At 38.8% G+C, this 21239-nt stretch overlaps 1 protein-coding gene across 2 annotated transcripts; it reads left to right on the top strand.

The window, feature by feature from the left end:
- The first annotated feature begins 325 nt into the window (after window positions 1-325).
- On the top strand, window positions 326-19432 carry LOC124595131 (cilia- and flagella-associated protein 298-A). Of its 2 annotated transcripts, none has more exons than XR_006978179.1 (6): window positions 326-755; window positions 1804-2039; window positions 9711-9881; window positions 13655-13878; window positions 17738-17887; window positions 19176-19432. XR_006978179.1 is itself a non-coding variant. In XM_047133727.1 (6 exons), the coding sequence occupies exons 1-5, from the start codon at window positions 617-619 to the stop codon at window positions 17811-17813; spliced, it is 846 nt and encodes a 281-aa protein (XP_046989683.1). In that variant the 5' UTR covers window positions 326-616; the 3' UTR covers window positions 17814-17831; window positions 19176-19432. The 2 variants fall into 2 exon arrangements, 1 of the variants encoding a protein (XP_046989683.1); XM_047133727.1 differs by having other exon boundaries at window positions 17738-17831.
- Window positions 19433-21239: the final 1807 nt, after the last annotated feature.

The following is a 21239-nucleotide window of genomic DNA, read 5'->3' as shown; positions in this document are numbered from 1 at the left end:
GTTGTCCCAATGTTGACAGACTGTTGTAAATAATGAAGAAGAGTACATTGTTGATGACTAAAATACCTGGAATGTGCATCGGTTGTGTTTAATAAACGTACGGAAAAACTCTACGAACTTACGTACCGACCTAATTCTTCGAGCTTCCAAACTATTTTGCCTTTCTCATTGTCTACTCCGTCCATCTACAGGGGTATAAAAACATTTTTCCTTGTACTTCTATTAAAAGGGAAATATAATTTCGGTTCCGACTGATCTGAAGGAGTGAATAATGTTGTGAGTAATGTCGGCTTTTGTAATATCGATTACTCGCAGAATAGTTGCATCAATCGAAGTTGGATGGTGGTCGTCATGGAAATGGTTGTAAACATTTGATTTGGAGGTTATATTGTGCGTTATTCAATAACATTGTGTTTCTGAAGACATTAACGTATTTAATTGCATGAACATTTCAAATTATGTTTTTCGCCTACTCCGAGTGGAATTTACATGTCAGCTGTTGATGTGAATCGTGGAGACACAATATTGTAAAGGAAATATAATTCTCAAGATAACACAGTAGAAGTGGAAGGTAGCGAATCTTCAAAATCGTGTTTGAAGTTTTGCCTGCAACGAAATGGTGAAGCTACATGTCAAACGTCGAGACGACAGTCAGTTTCTTTATGAGACCACAGTCACGGCATCAGTGAAAGATGTCACTCAAGACATCGCAGCAATTTTTAATGGAAGGCTGAAGATAAGTAGAATTTGTGATGGTAAGCCATTAACTTTTTACTTCCACTAGTATTTCGAGTGTGATGTATGAAAATAACTAGTGTAGTAAATAACGATACTTTTTCCTAAGGTACGGTAGGTTGTTGGGACTCTTGCACAATAGTTATTTTCGCGATTTTGTTACAATTTGAATGATGCAGGTTGTACGTAATTTTAGTCGTAAAATTGAGGACAATTCCATTACAAGATAATTTTGTGAAGAATAAATTGTGAGTTCTGCACAACCGAAGTAAATCTAGTTACGATTATGTCCCTTTATTTAGGGCGCTAGTGATTTAGCTTTTTTTTATTCCAGTAATAAACTTTAACCTTTGGTAAAGGCTGGCTAATATACAATTATATAAAAGGAACTGTTGTTTATTTAGCCCCATTTACATGTTTTGAACATTCGGGACTTAGTTATTTCTTTGTTTTGGAATCAGTGTGTTTTAATCCTGTATTGTAATAGCCTAGTTTTGTTCCACATCATTGCCCAGATTTAGCCTATGCATATGCTACATTTGCGTCATTCAGATTGGTTGCCACTTTGTCAATATATATTATCCATAAATTTTTGCTGACCTACATATACACATCAGTCTTGTGCATAAGATAAAAATGGTGTGAACGCTGCAGCTGATTTATGTTGGTGGTGACAATAACAAATACATTGGATTTATAATGTTAGTAGACCCATAACGAATTAGACAAGCATGATTATCTTCTTATTAATTGACTGTTTTTATCAGAATAGTAATTATAGGAATTGCCTTCAACTTCTTTATACTTTGTTATCTCTGTGGACTGTTTCTTTTTATATGTACAAACATAGATTGATTGATATGTGCACTCCCCCACCAAGTTTCTGGAAAACGAAGTGCCCTTAGGAACATAGGTCATTTAGGTTATTTTATTTCCAGCAGCATCAAAAACATGTTATGTGACTCTCATGTCTACATAATTTTTCAGTTTTCTAGCTTGATTTAAGTTTTTAACGCTGGATTCGTAACTTCATGCTAAGTTCACTACAGTAAATATTGAATGTTTCAGAAATGGAAGAGGTAGCTAAGCATGGAACATTGCTCCCTCCAAACATTTTGGGATTAACTGATGAGCAAGTTGAAGAACTGAAACTTGTTGATGAATGGGGTGAAAAATGTGTTCCAAGTGGAGGCTGGACATTCAATAAAGATCCCATAGGTCGTAGAAATGGGAGACAACCAAACGAAAAGATGCAGGAGATCATTGCTAAAACAGTTCAGGAAGCTAAAGCTATGGTGTCAAAGGTATGAAGTGGTTCTGATACACATGAACTCCTTTTCTGTGATTCCATTAGGGTATACCATGTTTTCTATCCAGATATTTGCTTCATAGTTTTTCAGTAATTCTGAACTTCAATTTTCAAGCTGCTTCATTTATTTTTTTCCCCACTACTGGCTCATAGTTTTGAAATAGTCCACATAAAGGATGAGTTGAAACTGTGATTATACCCATAAATACTTCTGTAGAGTTACTATAATTTTGTCATTTTTCTTCACTTTCTCCTACTTTTTTTCCTGCACATGCTTGTGTGAGATATTTTAAGAAACTGGTCGAGCTGTGACTTTTTATTTTCTGGTGCTAGCTAAAATATTGTCCGTGTCACTAAAATGTAGGCTAGAAACTGTGACAGCCTGAGGTGTAGGTTGATATGGCATAATGGAGGGGGGTCTTACTGCTCTCAATGTATGATGTTAGGTGTAAAATGTAGCTTTTATGACTGATGACTGTGACTAGAGTATGCAAAATTCTGTCTTGGTGATGCCAGTGAGAAAGTAAAGACATTGGCACATGAGCTGCTTTTATGAAATAGTGTCAAGGGAACATCCAAATTTAGTGCTGCTACCCAACTAACAGTTCAGTACCTCATTCCTTATTTCATAAACCTCTGTAGAAATGTTGGAAATTTACAACTTGAGTGTCACATGATATCAGTGTGGGCTGTCAGGGCTCATGCCACATTAATCCACTTTCGACATATTAGGCCTCATAATGTTGTTGTGACATCACGTATATCATTTACCACTGTGTTTGGACCAGTATAGGGGGGAACTGTGGTAGCCCCGGTGCATTATAGGTTAGTGTGGCACCACATTGCCTGTAGCTCATTGCAATTAATCAAACTCACAACAAATTTCAAGCAGTTTGTTTACTGCTTATGAAGCACATCTTACTAATGCAAAAAAACAAGCAAATGAAATCCACAGCAATCAGTACAATCACGCACATAGCTCCAAACACCAATTTATTTCGACCCGTATGGCTAAAAGGAATTCACATTGCCACAAACCAAAACTTGCCCATTCAACTAATATCAGAAACCTATTGTCAACGAATGTAAATAAAACAAACTCCACAGTACCTAACAATCACAATCCAATATAATTACCAACAACACAACCCAAAAATTCATTAAAAAAATTGCATTAACACTATTTTGACAGACAAGAAACAGCAATAAAGAAATAAAATCATAAAAACATACTGAACTTTGCCAACCAAAGTGAGATAATACATAGATCTAGCCATCTAGCATAGCAAAATAATACATCATAAACATATCTCTTGAATGGCCACCCCAGACTTATCAAACTAGGAACCCCTCTGGATAGAACGCCATATGTTGTCCTGGTGACAAGGCCACATGTTCCCTGGTCTGACATACAGCAAGTCTGGTCAGTCTCTCACCTTCTCATCAAACTTAACACTCCCCATATTTGGCAAGTAAACCAAATAACAGTAGGAATTTAATCACGGTTAACATGTTGTTGTCCTTTGCGGCATACAGGGACCTACTCATGAATTTCATAGCCGTAACCATAACTAACAAAAAATGTAAGTAACATTAACTCTGCAACCATAAATGACCCACTGCACTGAAAATTCCAGACATGATAATGAATCAGTTGGCCATTACTACCAACACCAAAATAACTAACTAACAAATTTTCACAAACTCTTCCAATATTGCTGTCCAAACACTAGATAAGAAGTACAGTGAATTATCAACAGCACTCATAAACATGTAGAAACATACACATTCTATACCAGAGAGCACGACTGCGTACTCCAATGTGCCCTCTGCAAACATGATCCATTTCAAATACACCACCACCATAAACTCATGCTACACAACACAGTTCCATCATGGGTCAAAGCAGATATGTGGTACCACAAACTTTGGTTGATACTCAACTATATGCAGCCTTTCGTGTAAGGAATATGAAAAACTTTAATGGAATAACTTAGAGAATGATGAAAAGACACAGCACCTTCAGGTACTGAAGTGATAACACTTAATCATATCTGTCGAATTGTCAGATGATTGGATGAGTGGAAACAGTAATATCACAAGGTGTTGCTTACATGACAAGGCTGTTTTTATATTTGACATAGTGTAGTTAGACTTCATCCATATGGTGAGATAATTCATAACGATGACTTTTGGAACTTTTGAGATTCTTGGGTGAACATACTACGACAAAAATATTCTGCCTGGTATGCAAGATGTATGAGAGAGGTGAAATATTGTTAGACTTCAAGAACAATGTTATAATCCCAGTTCGGCAGAAGAAAGGTGCTGACTGATGTGAGTATTACTGAACAATCAGTTTAATAAGTCATAACTGAAAATGACAGAAATTATTTTCAAGAGGATGGAAATACCAGTAAAAGTCTGCCTCAGTGAAATCAGTTCAGAATCCAGAGAAATATTGCAATGGATGAGGGAATACTGGAGAAAGCACATGTTTAATATAGGGGGTTGAATACACTAGACATCAAGAAACCACTGCTATGTCAATGCTACACCACCTTCCTTTCTTTGTGCTGTAGTTCTGTGAGTGTGACGAGTCAGAAAATGTTGGCACTAAGAATGCTTTCTGCTCATTGACTCGTTCTCTCTCATTAAAACATGCAACAGTGTAAGGCTAATCGTGACATAGTACAAAAGTTGTATGCATCATCTTCCTCTTGTAAAGTAACACTGACGAGGCAAAATAACCAATTGTTATGATCACATGGTCTCTAACAAAGCTGTGTCTGTGAGACTGTGGAGGGTGTAAGATGAAATTTAAGTGATGCAGTGTATACAATTGCATATGTGTTCCATAGGAGGAAAAGCTATGTCTGGAATAAGTTTGGTGCTGTAGTTCGCACTTCATGTGAAAAACATGAAAATTTCCTCAATTGTAGAGTGATTGCAATCTTGTTTATTCCATCTTCACCAAAAGAAAAAATCATTCTCATAGCAATTACAACCAATGACAGAGCTGCAAAAAATAACTGCCGCCTCCTTGTGGAAAATGATGTGTAAATGTAAAATCAAGCAATGGAAAATCGAGGATGGAATAATAACAATATTATGAAGAGGATAGATTGCTGCTCACCGTATAGTGGAGATGTTGAGTCGCAAACAGGCACAACAAAAAGACTGATAATCAGCCAAAAGGCCTTCTTCCAAATTAGACAAAACACACACACACACACACACACACACACACACACACACACACACATATATATATATATTCCAACAAATGCAATGCACACACACATGACCACTATCTCTGTCCTTGTCAGCCAGAGACAGTAGTCTTGTGTTTTGCGGGAATGTGTTTGTGTGCGTTGTCCTGTTCAGAAGAAGGCTTCCTTGTTTAGCAGTTTCTTTGTTGTGACTGTGACTCAAAATCTCCACTATATGGTGATTAGCAATCTGTCCTTTTCATAATATTATATAAATGTAAAATTAGATAAAGTAATCTTATATGAGCAAGTAGCATTCATAATTCAGTACAGTAATGACATAATCCGTTGACAGCTATATGAAAACAACATGTACTTAATAAATAGGAACAATAACCTATTGGAAATTTTGCATATCGTCTCATTCCCTTTATTTATTTGCTGTTTGAATATCTTGTGCGTATTGTGTAATGCGACTGTGTGCATTGGTCTGCATTTCCAAATCTGTATGTCTGAGGCAATGCTGAAGTGGTGTCTACCATGAGTACATTGTGTAATATGAGCTTTAGAAATATTGAAGAAAGGCAAACCTACATTTATAGAATTTGCACAGGATGAAGCCAGCTGTGTCAATCATGACTTGTGTTTACATGAAGGACACCTGTCACAGGTACTTGGTTTCGGAAGCTGTTTTTGTCTATACGATTGGCTGGTTGCATTTGCGAAGAAGGCCATTTGGCAAAAAGCTTCCTAGCGGCACGTGGAGGGTCAAGGCAGAGCTAGCACTTCGCAGAATTTTTCAGAGAACTGATTATTGTCCTTTGGTTTGGAACTTAGTGGAAGGCTTAGGCTCAGAGAATTCTGGACAATCTTGCACACTGATTTTTGCTCTGCAATTGGGTGACGAACTATAGGACTCGTGCGAATGAGTTAGATGTGCACTACATGCAGTCAGTATCACTTGGATTGGAGAGTATGTATGGTTTTTCTGAGATAGATAAATTCCTCCTTATGTCCTGTCAGTGATGATCTGATTTCAGAGAAGAAAGAATATTAGTGTCATTAATTACAGAATGTAACAGCTGCCACAGCATATCGGGAAATTTTGTTATGGAGGGGTGGGTGGAGGTTGCAAATTGTGGAGAGAGACCAGGCCTGACTGCAGTAAGCAAGTTCTGCCAGAAGTATGTTGCAATATTTATGCAAAGAAGAAGAGGCTTGCTCAAAATAGACTAGCATGGTGAGCTGCATGCAACTAGACATCGAACTAACACCTCAATGGAGTGGCATTTATATTTATGCTGTTTGAGCAAGATTACGGAATGTGTGCAGTTGAGTTCATTTCTTTTTGTTTTTAATTACTAGATGGTACACTTTTGTTAAATTTATGGATCTTTTAAATAACACACAGTGTAGGAACCTGCAGAAATTTATCCAATAGAGGGCAAATTGCCATTCTTGATATTACTGATCCATTGATTCCAAAAATGTTTCATACTCTACGAACTAAATTTGACAGGAAGTACACGAAACTTACTCTAGCTCAAATGGTTAAGAGATATCACCTTAAAAATTTTAATTTAGATTACTTCAATACCTGAACAATAAGAAAATTTCAGAAATGGAGGCAAATTACAGTTTTTATGTTGTTAATATGAATATGGACGCTACTTTTTTTAATTCAATGATTTGAAATCACATCCTCACATAATTAAATTCAGAGTAACCAACAAATAATGATAAACAGGCAGAAACATAGAAAATATTTACAATAGAAAATTATTCACATTCCAGTGACATTAGGATGAAACTGAAAATTAAGAATTTAAACGGAACAGAGTGCCAGAATATTGTGAAAATCCTTTTAGATATCATCGAAAACAGTGAACAACAAATGCTACACCAATACTCCTTGAAGTGGAGAAACAGGAAATAAATTTTTAAAAAAATGCTTGAAACTTCCTGGCAGATTAAAACTGTGCCAGACTGAGACTCGAACTCGGGGCCTTTGCCTTTCGCGAGCGAGTGCTCTACCAATTGAACTACCCAAGCATGACTCACGCCCCGTCCCCACAGCTTTACTTCTGCCAGTACCTTGTCTCCTACCTTCCAAGCTTTACAGAAGCTCTCCTGCGAACCTAAAAAATGCTTATTCGACTTTGAGGGGACAGTGTTTGCCAGAAATACTTCATATTTGATCATGCTAAAGAATGTATTGTGTTACTTTCAAGATTTCTTTTTTTTTAAATGTTTTCTTGCATAACTAAGGTTCAGCAACATGTGTGTTGAAAGCTACATAAATGCTAAGGCAGGGCCAGTTTATGACCAAATGGATGAGGCAAATCTCCCAAAATCACCCTAAATATGCTGGTACATTTGACTTTAAGACTGAGTCAAAGCAGCCCTTCCTTTTAGTGTGTGTCAGTATTGTGCAGCAGTACCAGCTCTGCAGTACAGCTAAGTCATGGCGTGTGCTGTGGTACACCCCACAGAGTTTGAGAAGCTCCCAATTCCTGGAGAGAACATCTTTTTGATCTTAAAATAGCACACCTTTTTCACTCTTCCAACACTTGATTTGGACACTATCTGTTATTTTTAGATTGGCCACAGAATGATACAGGATCTGCTGTGAATAAGGAGATGATTACTAAAGTCATAATATTTCCCATCATACGTGGCAGTGTCTCCTGCTTCTCAGGTTCGAATCCCAGTCTGGCACATATTTTTACTCTTTGCAACTGATTCCACATAAAGTTGGTATGCAGCTGACATCAATAGTCCCTTTCCTTTCCTTTCCTTTCCTTTCTTTCCCCGCCCCCCCCCCCCCCCCCCATCCACCTACAATTTACATACAATTCATAACTTCAATGCGATATTGCAGTGCCTGTGTTGTTAAGAGCTACAATGCAAATTTCCTTTGAACATAACTTGATGCAAGCTTTATAAAGATAAAAAGGCTGAATTGGCCCGTTCTGTCTGCGCTCATTAAAGATGCTTTGTAGAGACATGCTTTTATTGGTAAAGATTTCTTATACTTTCTTCCTTGTTTATACTATTGCGCTTGTCTGCTTAATAAAGAGGAAATTTAAATATTTTTCTATGTCTTTCTGTTCAACAGTGTGATCAACAAAGATGTACTTACTTAAGTCATTTATGGTAATACATTAAAATTCTCTCTAAATCTCATCTGAAAACTAGTGCTTTCATACAAGTTTCATATTTTAGTTCATATATTTCAGACGTCTTGGAGGAAGGAGTAAAAAGCACGCACATTATGTATGGATTGCCATTGAAGTTTATTGTTGTGTAAAAACCTGTTCAGCTAATTCAGCCTTTAAAGAAGCTAACAATTTTATATGGAAATCTTCCTATGTGGTGCCATCTACCACATTAAGTGAGGAAATGTGGTGTTTACCCAATACAGGAATGTTTTCTTTCATCATACTGTTATTTTTTTCTGTTATTTCTCTTACCAAATTTAATTATGCTTTCTGATGCTTCTCAAAGGCATTGCTGAATAGTTTTTTAGTTGACGTCATTGTATTGTATCATTCCCCAATTAACAATTGCTCGAAACTCTATTCTTCCCTTTGAGATATTCTTTTCTCTTGCATTCCATATATTTGTGAAATCTTTCATTGTTTTGTTTTTTTCTGTTACATAAGTGCTCTTTCCATTGTTGTTTATAATCTTCACTCCCACATTGGTTGAATGTAAAAAATGGGTAGAACAAAGATAACCACTCTGTTTATAGCTGAGGTGGAGTGTGGTGTACTTGTACAAAATTAAGAGTGATTTGTTGCTAAGTTTTTGGACAGTGTCCTTCTTCGAAGCTAAGAAACACATACTCACAAAGCTATTTGTTTTTGGAACAGCAGCGTGACTGAGGTGACTGTATGTCATGAGCATTATAAATGCTAGCACTCTGTGTTCTAAAGAATGTCATATCAAATTGTGTTTTCATTCTGCCAGTTGGGTTATACGTTATATTGGTTGAATATGGTGCACCACAAACAGATCAGTGGAAGGTTGTGGTAAAGAGGGTTCATTAGGATCTTGAATTATTCTGACTCACCACTATTGTGATTTTGTGAAAACTCTGGAAGATAAATTAGTTCAATATCATTAAAGACAATGTATGATACTTTATGATAGAGATCGTATATGAAGGTGGGTGTCGATCTTGTATATGTTGGAGCAATAAAGAACATAAGAAGAGAAGTAGTGAGCTATATTCGAGTGCACATAATAAATCTGTGATTATAGATTCACTGTATTTTGCTCTGATATTACATTAATTTATCTCACTGAATGCATGAAAACTGGTCATGAGAGTCATGAAAGTAATAGACTCTCATATTTTTAAGTATTTCTCTTTGCTTAATAGATGTTAGTCAGCTGAAGTTATTTCCAGAAAAATTGTTTTACATTTGTTTGATGGTCTTCCATTTCAGAAACTAGTCCAACAGGATATCTGTTTAACACTGAAGATTGTTCAACGTGCAATAGACATCTTGAGAGGTGCAATGATGATTGTGTATCCTATGAATCTTCCTCCACATGACACAATTCGCCTTGAACTGGAGAACAACGAGGACCTCTCAGGAACACAGGCATCACGAGAGGTTAATTTCTTGTCATATTTAATGTTAGGAACTTGGCAATAACTTTATGTAAGCTTGTTCATGTACAGGTTGTATATAAAGAGTGCTTTCAATGCTTAATATGTTGCATGGGACAGCAAACTAGTCATTTTTTAAATGAGGGAGCCTCTGTCTAAAAATGCATTTGTTTAGGACTGTTGATGTTTGAACAAGGTTGACTTAAAAAAAAATAGTGTTTGGGACCCTAATTAATGATGCAACATGTTAGCCATCAGTGTTTAGGGATGTGTTACAAGTGCTTTTGACAAAGAGCAGTTTGTTATGGCTCAGCACCTGGGAATATGCATCTCAGTAATGGCAAAGCTTGTGTCCTGTATGCGTCCTAATGTTCTGATAATCTGTGGTAATTGGCTGAAGGACTGTGAAACCACAAATAGGAGACAAGGTGTTAGTCATCCATACCTTGTCAGAGAATGTGATGATCAGATGCTTGACCCCTCTTGTAAAGCAAGATAGCCTGTAAATTGTGGTAGATGTGATGATAGAGTACAGTGCTAGTGCATGCACAAGGGTTCCAGACCTCACTGTCCAGTGCGCATTGTTCTGGGGGCTCCGCAGCAGACAGCCACTGCCTGTTCCCATGTTGACCTTATGACATGGTTACTTAGGATTTTGGTGCACATACGATAATCAACATTGGTTGTTTCAGTAACATTTCTTGGTACACTAGGTTTATGGTCATGTCTGGATATGCTGTCATCCAAGTGAATGGCACCTCAGAATATGCAACATTCCATGGACTCAGTCAGGTGGGGAAACTATACACCTGGGATTCCATTGGACTTACGGTAATAATTGAAGGCACCGTGAGGGCTGTGAACAATGTGAACATCATTCCAGACTACCTGCATCGCTTCATGGTTGACATCTTCCACAAAGGCGGTAGCATCTTCCACCGAGATAATTGTCTGTATCACGTGACCAAAATCGTATTACAGTGGTACGAGGAGCATGATAGTGAAACCATCTTGGCCACCGAAGCCTCCTGATCTGTGTCCAGTGGACACATCCTGGACTCTATTGACACCCAGCTCCACTCTGACAAATCACCAGCCTGTAAATTATTAGAATTGTGTGAGCTGTAGCTAGGCATCTGGTGCTACATATCCCCAGCAGCTTACTAAGAACTTTTTGAGTCATGCAGAATTGCTGCTGTAGTGTGTTCTAGAGATGGACCAACACATTATTAAGCAGTTGGTCATGCTGTTTTGGCTCATCTGTGTACATTAGAACAGCGCTTCGAAACTTTGACCTCCAAATTGACTGCAAAGTGATCATCTGCAGTATGTATACTTACGCAGATATATACACTCCTGGAAATGGAAAAAAGAACACATTGAAACCGGTGTGTCAGACCCACCATACTTGCTCCGGACACTGCGAGAGGGCTGTACAAGCAATGATCACACGCACGGCACAGCGGACACACCAGGAACCGCGGTGTTGGCCGTCGAATGGCGCTAGCTGCGCAGCATTTGTGCACCGCCGCCGTCAGTGTCAGCCAGTTTGCCGTGGCATACGGAGCTCCATCGCAGTCTTTAACACTGGTAGCATGCCGCGACAGCGTGGACGTGAACCGTATGTGCAGTTGACGGACTTTGAGCGAGGGCGTATAGTGGGCATGCAGGAGGCCGGGTGGACATACCGCCGAATTGCTCAACACGTGGGGCGTGAGGTCTCCACAGTACATCGATGTTGTCGCCAGTGGTCGGCGGAAGGTGCACGTGCCCGTCGACCTGGGACCGGACCGCAGCGACGCACGGATGCACGCCAAGACCGTAGGATCCTACGCAGTGCCGTAGGGGACTGCACCGCCACTTCCCAGCAAATTAGGGACACTGTTGCTCCTGGGGTATCGGCGAGGACCATTCGCAACCGTCTCCATGAAGCTGGACTACGGTCCCGCACACCGTTAGGCCGTCTTCCGCTCACGCCCCAACATCGTGCAGCCCGCCTCCAGTGGTGTCGCGACAGGTGTGAATGGAGGGATGAATGGAGACGTGTCGTCTTCAGCGATGAGAGTCGCTTCTGCCTTGGTGCCAATGATGGTCGTATGCATGTTTGGTGCCGTGCAGGTGAGCGCCACAATCAGGACTGCATACGACCGAGGCACACAGGGCCAACACCCGGCATCATGGTGTGGGGAGTGATCTCCTACACTGGCCGTACACCACTGGTGATCGTCGAGGGGACACTGAATAGTGCACGGTACATCCAAACCGTCATCGAACCCATCGTTCTACCATTCCTAGACCGGCAAGGGAACTTGCTGTTCCAACAGGACAATGCACGTCCGCATGTATCCCGTGCCACCCAACGTGCTCTAGAAGGTGTAAGTCAACTACCCTGGCCAGCAAGATCTCCGGATCTGTCCCCCATTGAGCATGTTTGGGACTGGATGAAGCGTCGTCTCACGCGTTCTGCACGTCCAGCACGGACGCTGGTCCAACTGAGGCGCCAGGTGGAAATGGCATGGCAAGCCGTTCCACAGGACTACATCCAGCATCTCTACGATCGTCTCCATGGGAGAATAGCAGCCTGCATTGCTGCGAAAGGTGGATATACACTGTACTAGTGCCGACACTGCGGATGCTCTGTTGCCTGTGTCTATGTGTCTGTGGTTCTGTCAGTGTGATCATGTGATGTATCTGACCCCAGGAATGTGTCAATAAAGTTTCCACTTCCTGGGACAATGAATTCACGGTGTTCTTATTTCAATTTCCAGGAGTGTACATCTGTGTGTTCAGGATCACTGATTTGTATGATAAGGTCCCTCCCTGGTGTTACAGAAGTAGTAGACACAATAGTTTTCATAGCAACCCACAGAAAAGCAGCAAGAGATGTATTATCAGGTAACCATGGAACAGGCCCTCCTGTACCAATCCATTGACTGGGGTATACAATATCCAGGTGGTTTCACACTTTTGCACAAAAATGAGCTGTTGTTTTTTGACTGCATTACTCAGTGAACCACTGCATCCAATTAGGTAGGAAGAACAGGGTAGGAAGAGACATGAGAAAAATTAGGTACACTGCCCCTGTTATTTTGGCATTAGATACATACTTTCACACTTCTAACAACTTGCACATTCGGGAGGATGACGGTTCAATCCCATGTCCGGCCATCCTGATTTAGGTTTCCGGTGATTTCCCTAAATCTCTCCAGGCAAATGCCGGGATGGTTTCTTTTAAAGGGCACGGCCGACTTCCTTCTCTGTCCTTCCCTGATCCGATGAGACCAATGACCTCGCTGGTTGGTCTCTTCCCCCAAACAACCCCAGCAACTTGCACACAAGTATTTTCATATGCCCACACGTAAGGGCTGTGCAAGTTCACAGTGCCACTTCGTGTGAATATGTGTTCATTGGTGAACACCATCAAAACCTCGAATTGTGACCAGTGCTGTAACTAACTATGCACAAACTAATCATGAGTAGTCCTCCACGACTATTGCCTGGACATTCTGCATATGGTATGGACATACAGTAGCCCTTTTGTTCACAGATAACCCTCCACTCACTAGCAGGATCTGTGCCCAAGGCATGTGCCACTTGACGAATACTGGCAAACAGTTCCTGTTTTAAGTGTTCTAAAACATTGTAAAGGAAAAATATTGGAACTAAGCACAACATACTAGGTGTTGGAGGTGCTTGTTTTATACTCTCTGTATAGTAGGAATGTTAATTGCCTGCTATGTATTAATGGCAGTTACCTGAAATGTTTTTGTCATGCAGGTTATAGATGCAGCATTGGCTCAGCTTTGGTGCTGTGGTCGTGCAATGCAACTAGAACATAAACTTTCAGAATATGTTGGTAAAAATGAAAAATGCAAAGTGATTGTTAAACTGCAGAAGAAAACAGAAGGTGCACCAGCTAGAGAACCTGTATTTTCTGAGGAAGAAAGAAAGCAGATGATGCTTCATGCGTACCGGAGGCAAGAAGAACTAAAAAAGCTTGAGTATGTGAACCCATGTTACTAACTTACCTACTGTAAGTTGTGCAGTGAAACATTTATTTTGCTTTCCTTTGATTCTGTGCGTGATAACAATGCAGAAAGACTATGTCACCATATTTGTATGTTCATCTCATAGGCAGACATTGTCTTTGTCTGTAATTTCAGTTGCCATTTTTGATACATTCAAATCTGAATATCAGAAAGGATACTGCATGTGAATTCATTATTTTGAAATGTAATCACCATGGCTGAGGCAATTACTGTAAAGTACTATTACATAAGAGTTTGTTTATATTAACCATCTGATGGAGTATTAGTGGATATCAGTTATTCCTTGACAACTTTTTTTCAGTCCCCATCACAAATTTTTTGCGGCTTACGTGTGTTTGATGTTCAAGTCATCATCAGATACCCATTTGGGTGGTACTTCTTAATTGTTGGGGAGTGTCAGCTTCATTAACCTTCCGCGACTAAACATGTAGCTGCTGGTCAGCTTCTGAATTTAAGAAACTGACTTTCAGTTTCTTGAGATGTGGTGTTTCCTCCATTTTTAATGTTTTCCTATACTTTACTGAGACTGAAATGTAATATTAGTTTTGGTTATCCAGTATCTGAGGATTATACCATTAATCATACTGGACTTAGTAGGAATAATCCACAAATCAGAATATCTTTTCCTTTCATAGCAATGATATAAAATACTATGTTTCGATACTTTCTTCATGTATTTTCTCAATTTCTGCAGTTTTGTTTTCATTTCTCAATGCAAAATACTGAAGATATTTCAAAGATAATTTGTTTGCACTGTGTAAGAAGTTGTAGATGACTGGCAATCATTACTATGGTAAAAGGATTACACTCTCTTGAGTGCTATAATTCCACTCATTCATTTAGATGTATCTCATGTTTAGTACTTCATTTCCATATATCTATCCAGTTATTTTTCAAAATCAAAAAATTCTTCATAAATAAAAGCACTCACATACAAAGTAATTTTCATTTTGAACAATTCCCCTATGCTGTATGTTTGTTTTTCATCTCTTCAGAGGTAATGCCATTATCAATATTAATACACCCTAATATTACATCTTCATGAACCATCTACTCAGAAAAGCAGGAGCTAACTTATTGCATGGCATGAATTACTTAATACAATTCCATTGCTTTCACACTTCACCATTTTGATGGTTATATTACTGTACATCAAGGCTGTTGACACTGCAGCTCCCATCTTTTTGTGGTTACTAGCCACCAGCTAATGTGTTGTGGTCACTGGCACTGTAAAGCTTTGTGCCAATTAAGTAAGATGAAGGATCTGATACACTTCACATGAAACAGAATAAGAAACATATTTTTGTGAATTTATTGGCATAAAAGTAATGTAAATACATTGAAGTATAAAATTATAAAATATTTACCAGCTATCAGTGAGGATGGAAAGACAGTAGTGTTATTTCCAGTATTATTTGCAACACCACAAGCTGCATGTTCAACTGTAGAAGAGAAGTGAAAATGACACCCCAAGTAGATTATGATGAAACCAGTCATAGCTCTGAAAGTAAATAAAATGATTTTATTTGCTGTAATGGTGTACTTACTTTACTGTCTGGTCTGCAAAAAATCATCACGTAACTTTCATCCCCCTCATTCCACTGTTATTGTTTATATGTTTATACACTTTCATAACTGCACCTTTCATATATTTAAAAATTATGCTAAGTGAACAAATAAACTCCATCAAGTTTATTGCAGGAATTGATTTACAAAATTTCCTGATTGTAAGTGCAATGTCCATAACTACATGACCTGTCCACCAGGTATGTTACAGAGCCGGAGTGAGTCATTAGTATTGCATATATTATAGCAAAAATGAATCATATAATTCTTCATTAAATGGTCTGTTGTTTCACAAAATGTAAGAGCTCCCAGACTATGCCTAATAATTAATGCAAAAGTAGTAATATCAACTGCTTAACATGAAGTCCTGAGTTATCTCGTTCTTTATTTTTTTATTTTAATAAAAATGCCAGGTTTACTGGATTAAAATAAGAACAAATATTTGAAAAATTGCCTTGTTTATATCGGTTCAGAACTGATAGTTGTGTGTTCGGCCACCACAGAGCGTCTCATGTAACATTTGTGGCCTGCAAGTTGGATGTTGGTTGCTGTGGTTGCCAGCAGATACCACCTTGACTGTGATGCATGTTCTCAGTCTCTGCCCTGCATTGCATTGAAAAATGGATAGCAGTAGTGATCCTGAATTTAACAGCTGAGGAAGTGATGAGGAATGTGACTACTTTGTCAGAGATTGGAAGTGTTGACAGTTAGATGATTTTGACAACTGGTTGAGTATTCTTATGCATTATGGGCAATATGAGAACAGCTAACACCAACTATATCAGGCGGCCATTTGAATTTGCGTGCACAACGGTCTGATTGGCTAACTTCAATTCTAATTAACTCTGAAACAGTGCAATGTATCAAATTAGTTTCTTAACAATTATTTCTCATCACATCCTACCCTGCAAACCCTTACAAGCTTCTCAGACTGTTTCTGACCACCCTGTATAGACAATAAACTCAAGAAGTGTGGAAGGGAGTGAACAATGATGATCTGTAAGAGCAACATAGAAACCCAAAGGCTTTCAATAGTGGTAGTTACCCCATGCCCTACTTAATGACAGGAGCTTAATGATGTTGGAGTACTTGTTCTCTCTCTAAAAGGAAAGTATAGTTAGAATGTAATACTTCAGAAGTTTTTACCTGTTTTTCCCCGGTTAGCAAAATGTTGCTCATCCAGATTACAAGTCAAGTGCTTTACCCACTGCACCATTTTATTTGTCCATCCCTAAGTTTTGGGAAGCTCTGATGATAGGAAGAGAGATTAAAATGCCCCAGCAATGAAACAAAAATCGGATACTTCCTGTTACGATCCAAGCAATACATGTCGGCTGAACTTCACAGTTGATCAATTTTACAGTTGTGTGACTACTTCTAAGATATTAATAAATTTTGTGGGTACAAACCATTACTTCAAAACTGAAAACTTATTCAGTTTGTTCATATCTGCTGCCACTTGCTTCATTGTAATTTATGTTTCAACACCAAACACTTCCACAGTCCTGTTCTTTCCTTCATTTTTCAAATTTTGTGCTATCTTTTCTGTCTGTATTTATCGTTAAGTCTCATTTACACTATCAATTCACTTTCAAATATATCTTTTGTTTTGCCCTATTAATTACTAATAGGACATTATAATTAATACTGCAGAATTTGAGGCCCCTATTCCAGGGCTTAATGTGGTTTTTCCTCTCTCTTGAACAGGTTCTCTTGATGAAACAAGTTGGGAAGATTTTTGTAGGTATAGATTTGTGCTTTATGTATTTGAGAACCATGCCACAGCTGTTGTTGTTCTAGTAGGTGTTAAAGTAAAAGGCACAAGGCAAATGTTAAAGAGACCAGTATTGTTATTGCAAAAATTGATAATGAGGTCACTTTACTCTTACATATTTCTTATCTCCTAATACTTTGATAATGAAAGAAATATGGCATATACAGTTTTAATGAGTTAATAATTTATGTATTTTTAGTCATAACAGTTTAATTATTGGATGAGATACATATCTCGTGGCTGAAGCTCCCTTTTTGTCTGCATTTGCTTCCTAATATATAATAAGGAAATGTGATTGTGCCTGTAGTAAACAGTTCTTCTTGTTTTAAGGGTACTAAACCAAGAAGCATTGTGTTGCAGCAGAACCACATTTCCATATTATATAGATGATATACATGTTTTACTTATGATAGGAATTGTAATTTATTGGTCTAAAAATACAGAAATATTTAAATACATATCTTTCCCCAGGGCTGTTGAGACAGAATATACAAGAGACAAAAGCATTATATTTCCTGGCATGAAGCAGCGTGGGATTCAGCTGTAGCTATGACATGTACAGGTGGTCAGTTCACTGTTTTGCGTAAAAACTACACTATACAACGATTGAATTCAGAAACGGTTTGTATTTATATTGTCATAATGTGATATAAGATAGCATATAAAATCGTATAAGTTACTGAATTTATCATTACACAGTACGCAGTCACCATATTTTGTGTCAGAGATGATACTTGTTTCTTGCAACTTGTATAGAAACCAGACTGCAGTTATAAAGAGTTGAAGAATGTGAAAGGGAAGCCATAGTGAGGAGGGAGTGAGGTGAGGTTGTAGCCTGTCACTAATGTTATTTGATCTGTTCATTGAGCATGCAGTAGAGGAAGCAAGAAGAAATTCAGGAAGACAATTTACATTCAGGGAGAAGAAATAAAAACACTGTGTTTTTCCAGTGAGATTGTTATTCTGCCAGATACGGCAAAGGACTTAGGGGAGCAGTTGAACAAAATGGACGGTGTCTTGAAATGAGATTGTAAGATGAAATCAGTTGGAGTAAAATAATAGTTATCGAATGTAGTTGAAACAAATTAGGCAATGCTGAGGGAATTAGTTTAGGAAATGAGACACTGAAAGTAGATGGTGAGTTATTTTGGCAGCAAAGTAACTGATTATGGCAAAATAGGGAGGGTATAAAATGCAGACTGGCAGCAACAGGAAAATCATTTCTGAGGGAGAGAAATTTAACATATAAATTTAAGTGTTAGAAAATCTTTTCTGGAGGTATTTGTGTGGAGTGAGTGAGTGAGAGAGAGAGAGAGAGAGAGAGAGAGAGAGAGAGAGAGAGAGAGAGAGAGAGAGATGAATGCTGTAGGCTGTAGGGCAATATGAGTATCATGTGATAGGTACAAGGTTGGAAATATACCATAAATTTCAGAAGTATTTCCTGGTGCCAGTTACAGCACATTCCTATGCAGTTTCCCTGATGAAAGGCAACATAGTTTTCTGTTGCAGGTTTATGTAGAGTAGGCAATCCTTTCATAATTTGTGTTGATCTTTTATTACATTGTTTAGACTTTTTGTGCAGTATATATTAGCAAATACGAAGGTATGTAGCTTTTAGAAAAGTTATTTGCAGTTATGTAGTTCCAGTTTCAAGCAAAAGCTTTAATTTTCATATCCTGCTCTCGATAATTTGCTATTAATTTTGTCCCACTGAACATCTTCAATAATTTTTGCAGTAAAGTGTGGTTAAAACACAAAAACACACTGTTTCAGAAAAAACACTAAACAGTTGTGAAAATGTTTATTTTGGATTAAAATTTGTGTTTGAAGCTGTGGATTCTAACCTGTCTTTAATTAATGTAAATGTGTACTTTACATCATTAATGTTATGTTGTGGTTTTTTTTTTAGAAACCGAAGTTTGTGACAAGCCAACTACTCAGCACCCACGGTTTTCATGTTCTGGGATAACCAAAGCATCTGTATCCAACAGTTCAGTAGTTACAGCAACAGCTAATTTTTGTATGTGTGTGTATGAAATATTTTACGGAAGTGCATGTAAAGGATTGTATTTACTGCAACTCTGTAGGAAAACATTGTTTACATCCAGTGAATATAATATCTGTGTAAATATCTTATGAAGTCATAAAACAAAAATACCTAACCAACTTGTAACCAACTCCTTGCCTTCTAGTCCATTGTTATTAAATTATTGTGACATGGGGCTAGCTGGTCCAAGGGTAATTGTGAAATAGTTTTCATGACCAAAATTTGGGTGGCAAGGGAAGCGTCTGGTTCTTGGTAAAAAAACTGTGCATCAGTATTGTGCACTGTCTCTTTATGCAAATAGTGGAAAGAGTGAAAGTAACTACTCTTCAAGCATATAACAGAAACAAGATTGAAATCATTGCTCATTGCTAAGTGTGGAGCTAACAGCGAGTGTAGGCATGTGTGTGTGTGTGTGTGTGTGGGGGGGGGGGGGGGTGGCATGTGCCTTTCAGCTATACAGTTTGGGATCAGGTATGTTGTTGCCATTATGTTTCTACCACCCAGGATTTTACCATCTGGATGTAGTGAAGATGGCTTTTTTAGTACGCAGCTTAGGGAGTTAATCTACATCAATTTTAGATAATGTAGTTATGTCTGGGAAATTGCAGTCAAACAGAATAATTAAAGTAATGTACTTAAGTGTGTCATTTGCAGCCATTGGGGGAAGAATCAGGAATGCCAATGGAAATGTTATTAACATACACTGATCAGCCAGAACATTAGGACCAGCAGCCTAATATCGATATAAATCTGTCCAGGCAACAGCAGCATCACCTGGCGAGGAATGACTGCTAGTCAGACAAGCACATGGTGCCTGTAGTATCAGTGACGGTGCTGTCCATGTGTTGAACGGGAAAGGTACACAGTCTAGCCGACTTTGACCAAGAGCGAGTTGTGATGGCATTTTGGAAGCTGCATTGCTTGTGAGTGTTTGAGGAGTGCTGTGGTGAGTGTCTTCAGTACATGGCGAAACCAAGGTGACTCCACATCCAGACATTGTGGGGTTGGGTGGCCACCCCTCATTACAGATGCCTGGCATTGTAGCTTATAAAACTGGTAAAACAGGACTGGCGGTGAACTGTGGTGGATTAACATCAGTCTTTAATGCTGGGTAAAGTACAAGTGTGTCTGAACACACAGTACATCGGACATTCCTAACAATGGGTCTCTGCAGATGACGACCCATGCATTTGCCAGTGTTAACACGACAACATCAGCAACTACAACTGAAATGAGCACATGACCATCGGCATTATACATTGGAGCAGTGGCAGAGTGTTGCATGGTCTGATGAATCCAGATACCTTCTTCATCATGTGGATGGCAGGGTGCGAATTTGTAGTCTTTCAAGGGAACAGCTCCTTGAGACCTATACTGCATTACGGAGACAGTCTGGCGACAGCTCCTTTATGTTCTGGGGACAAGGAGCTCGTGCGAGGCACCATGACGGCCAAGAAGTATCATACACTGGTTACAGACAACATACATCCCTTCACAAGGTTCATGTTTTGTGATGCAGTGGCATCTTTTATTGAGATAAACAAGATAATGTGCCATGTCACAAGGCTGGGTGTGTGATGAGTGGATTGTGGAACACAGTGGCGAATTCCAATTGATTTACTGCCCTCCGAGCTCGCCAGGTCTGAACCCAATCTGACACATCTGGTATGTGATCAAATGTGGCATCAGAGCTCATTGGTCCCCCTCCTCCCAACCCCTCAGAATTTATGGGAATTACGTGGCGTGTGTGTGCAGATGTAGTGCCAACTCCCTCCTGTGACCTACCAAGGCCTCATTGCTTCTACACCCTGAGACGTCACTGCTGTTATCCATGCCGAAGGTGGACATATCAGATTTTAGTTAATTTTTTTCTTTTCCCAAGGAATTTGATTCTGCATGACCTGTTCCATCTCTCATCCTTCCCAT

This window comes from Schistocerca americana, chromosome 2 (assembly GCF_021461395.2).
Source record: "Schistocerca americana isolate TAMUIC-IGC-003095 chromosome 2, iqSchAmer2.1, whole genome shotgun sequence".
Classification (NCBI taxonomy): domain Eukaryota; kingdom Metazoa; phylum Arthropoda; class Insecta; order Orthoptera; family Acrididae; genus Schistocerca; species Schistocerca americana.
The sequence above is the reverse complement of the archived record's forward strand: the minus strand, read 5'-3'. Positions and strand labels throughout refer to the sequence as shown.

Coding starts and splice junctions, on each gene's coding strand:
- LOC124595131 (XM_047133727.1), top strand. CDS start 617: ATGGTGAAGCTACATGTCAAACGTCGAGACGACAGTCAGTTTCTTTAT. Junction 9,882..13,654: donor GAACACAGGCATCACGAGAG/GTTAATTTCTTG, acceptor TTTGTCATGCAG/GTTATAGATGCAGCATTGGC. Junction 13,879..17,737: donor GAAGAACTAAAAAAGCTTGA/GTATGTGAACCC, acceptor ATCTTTCCCCAG/GGCTGTTGAGACAGAATATA.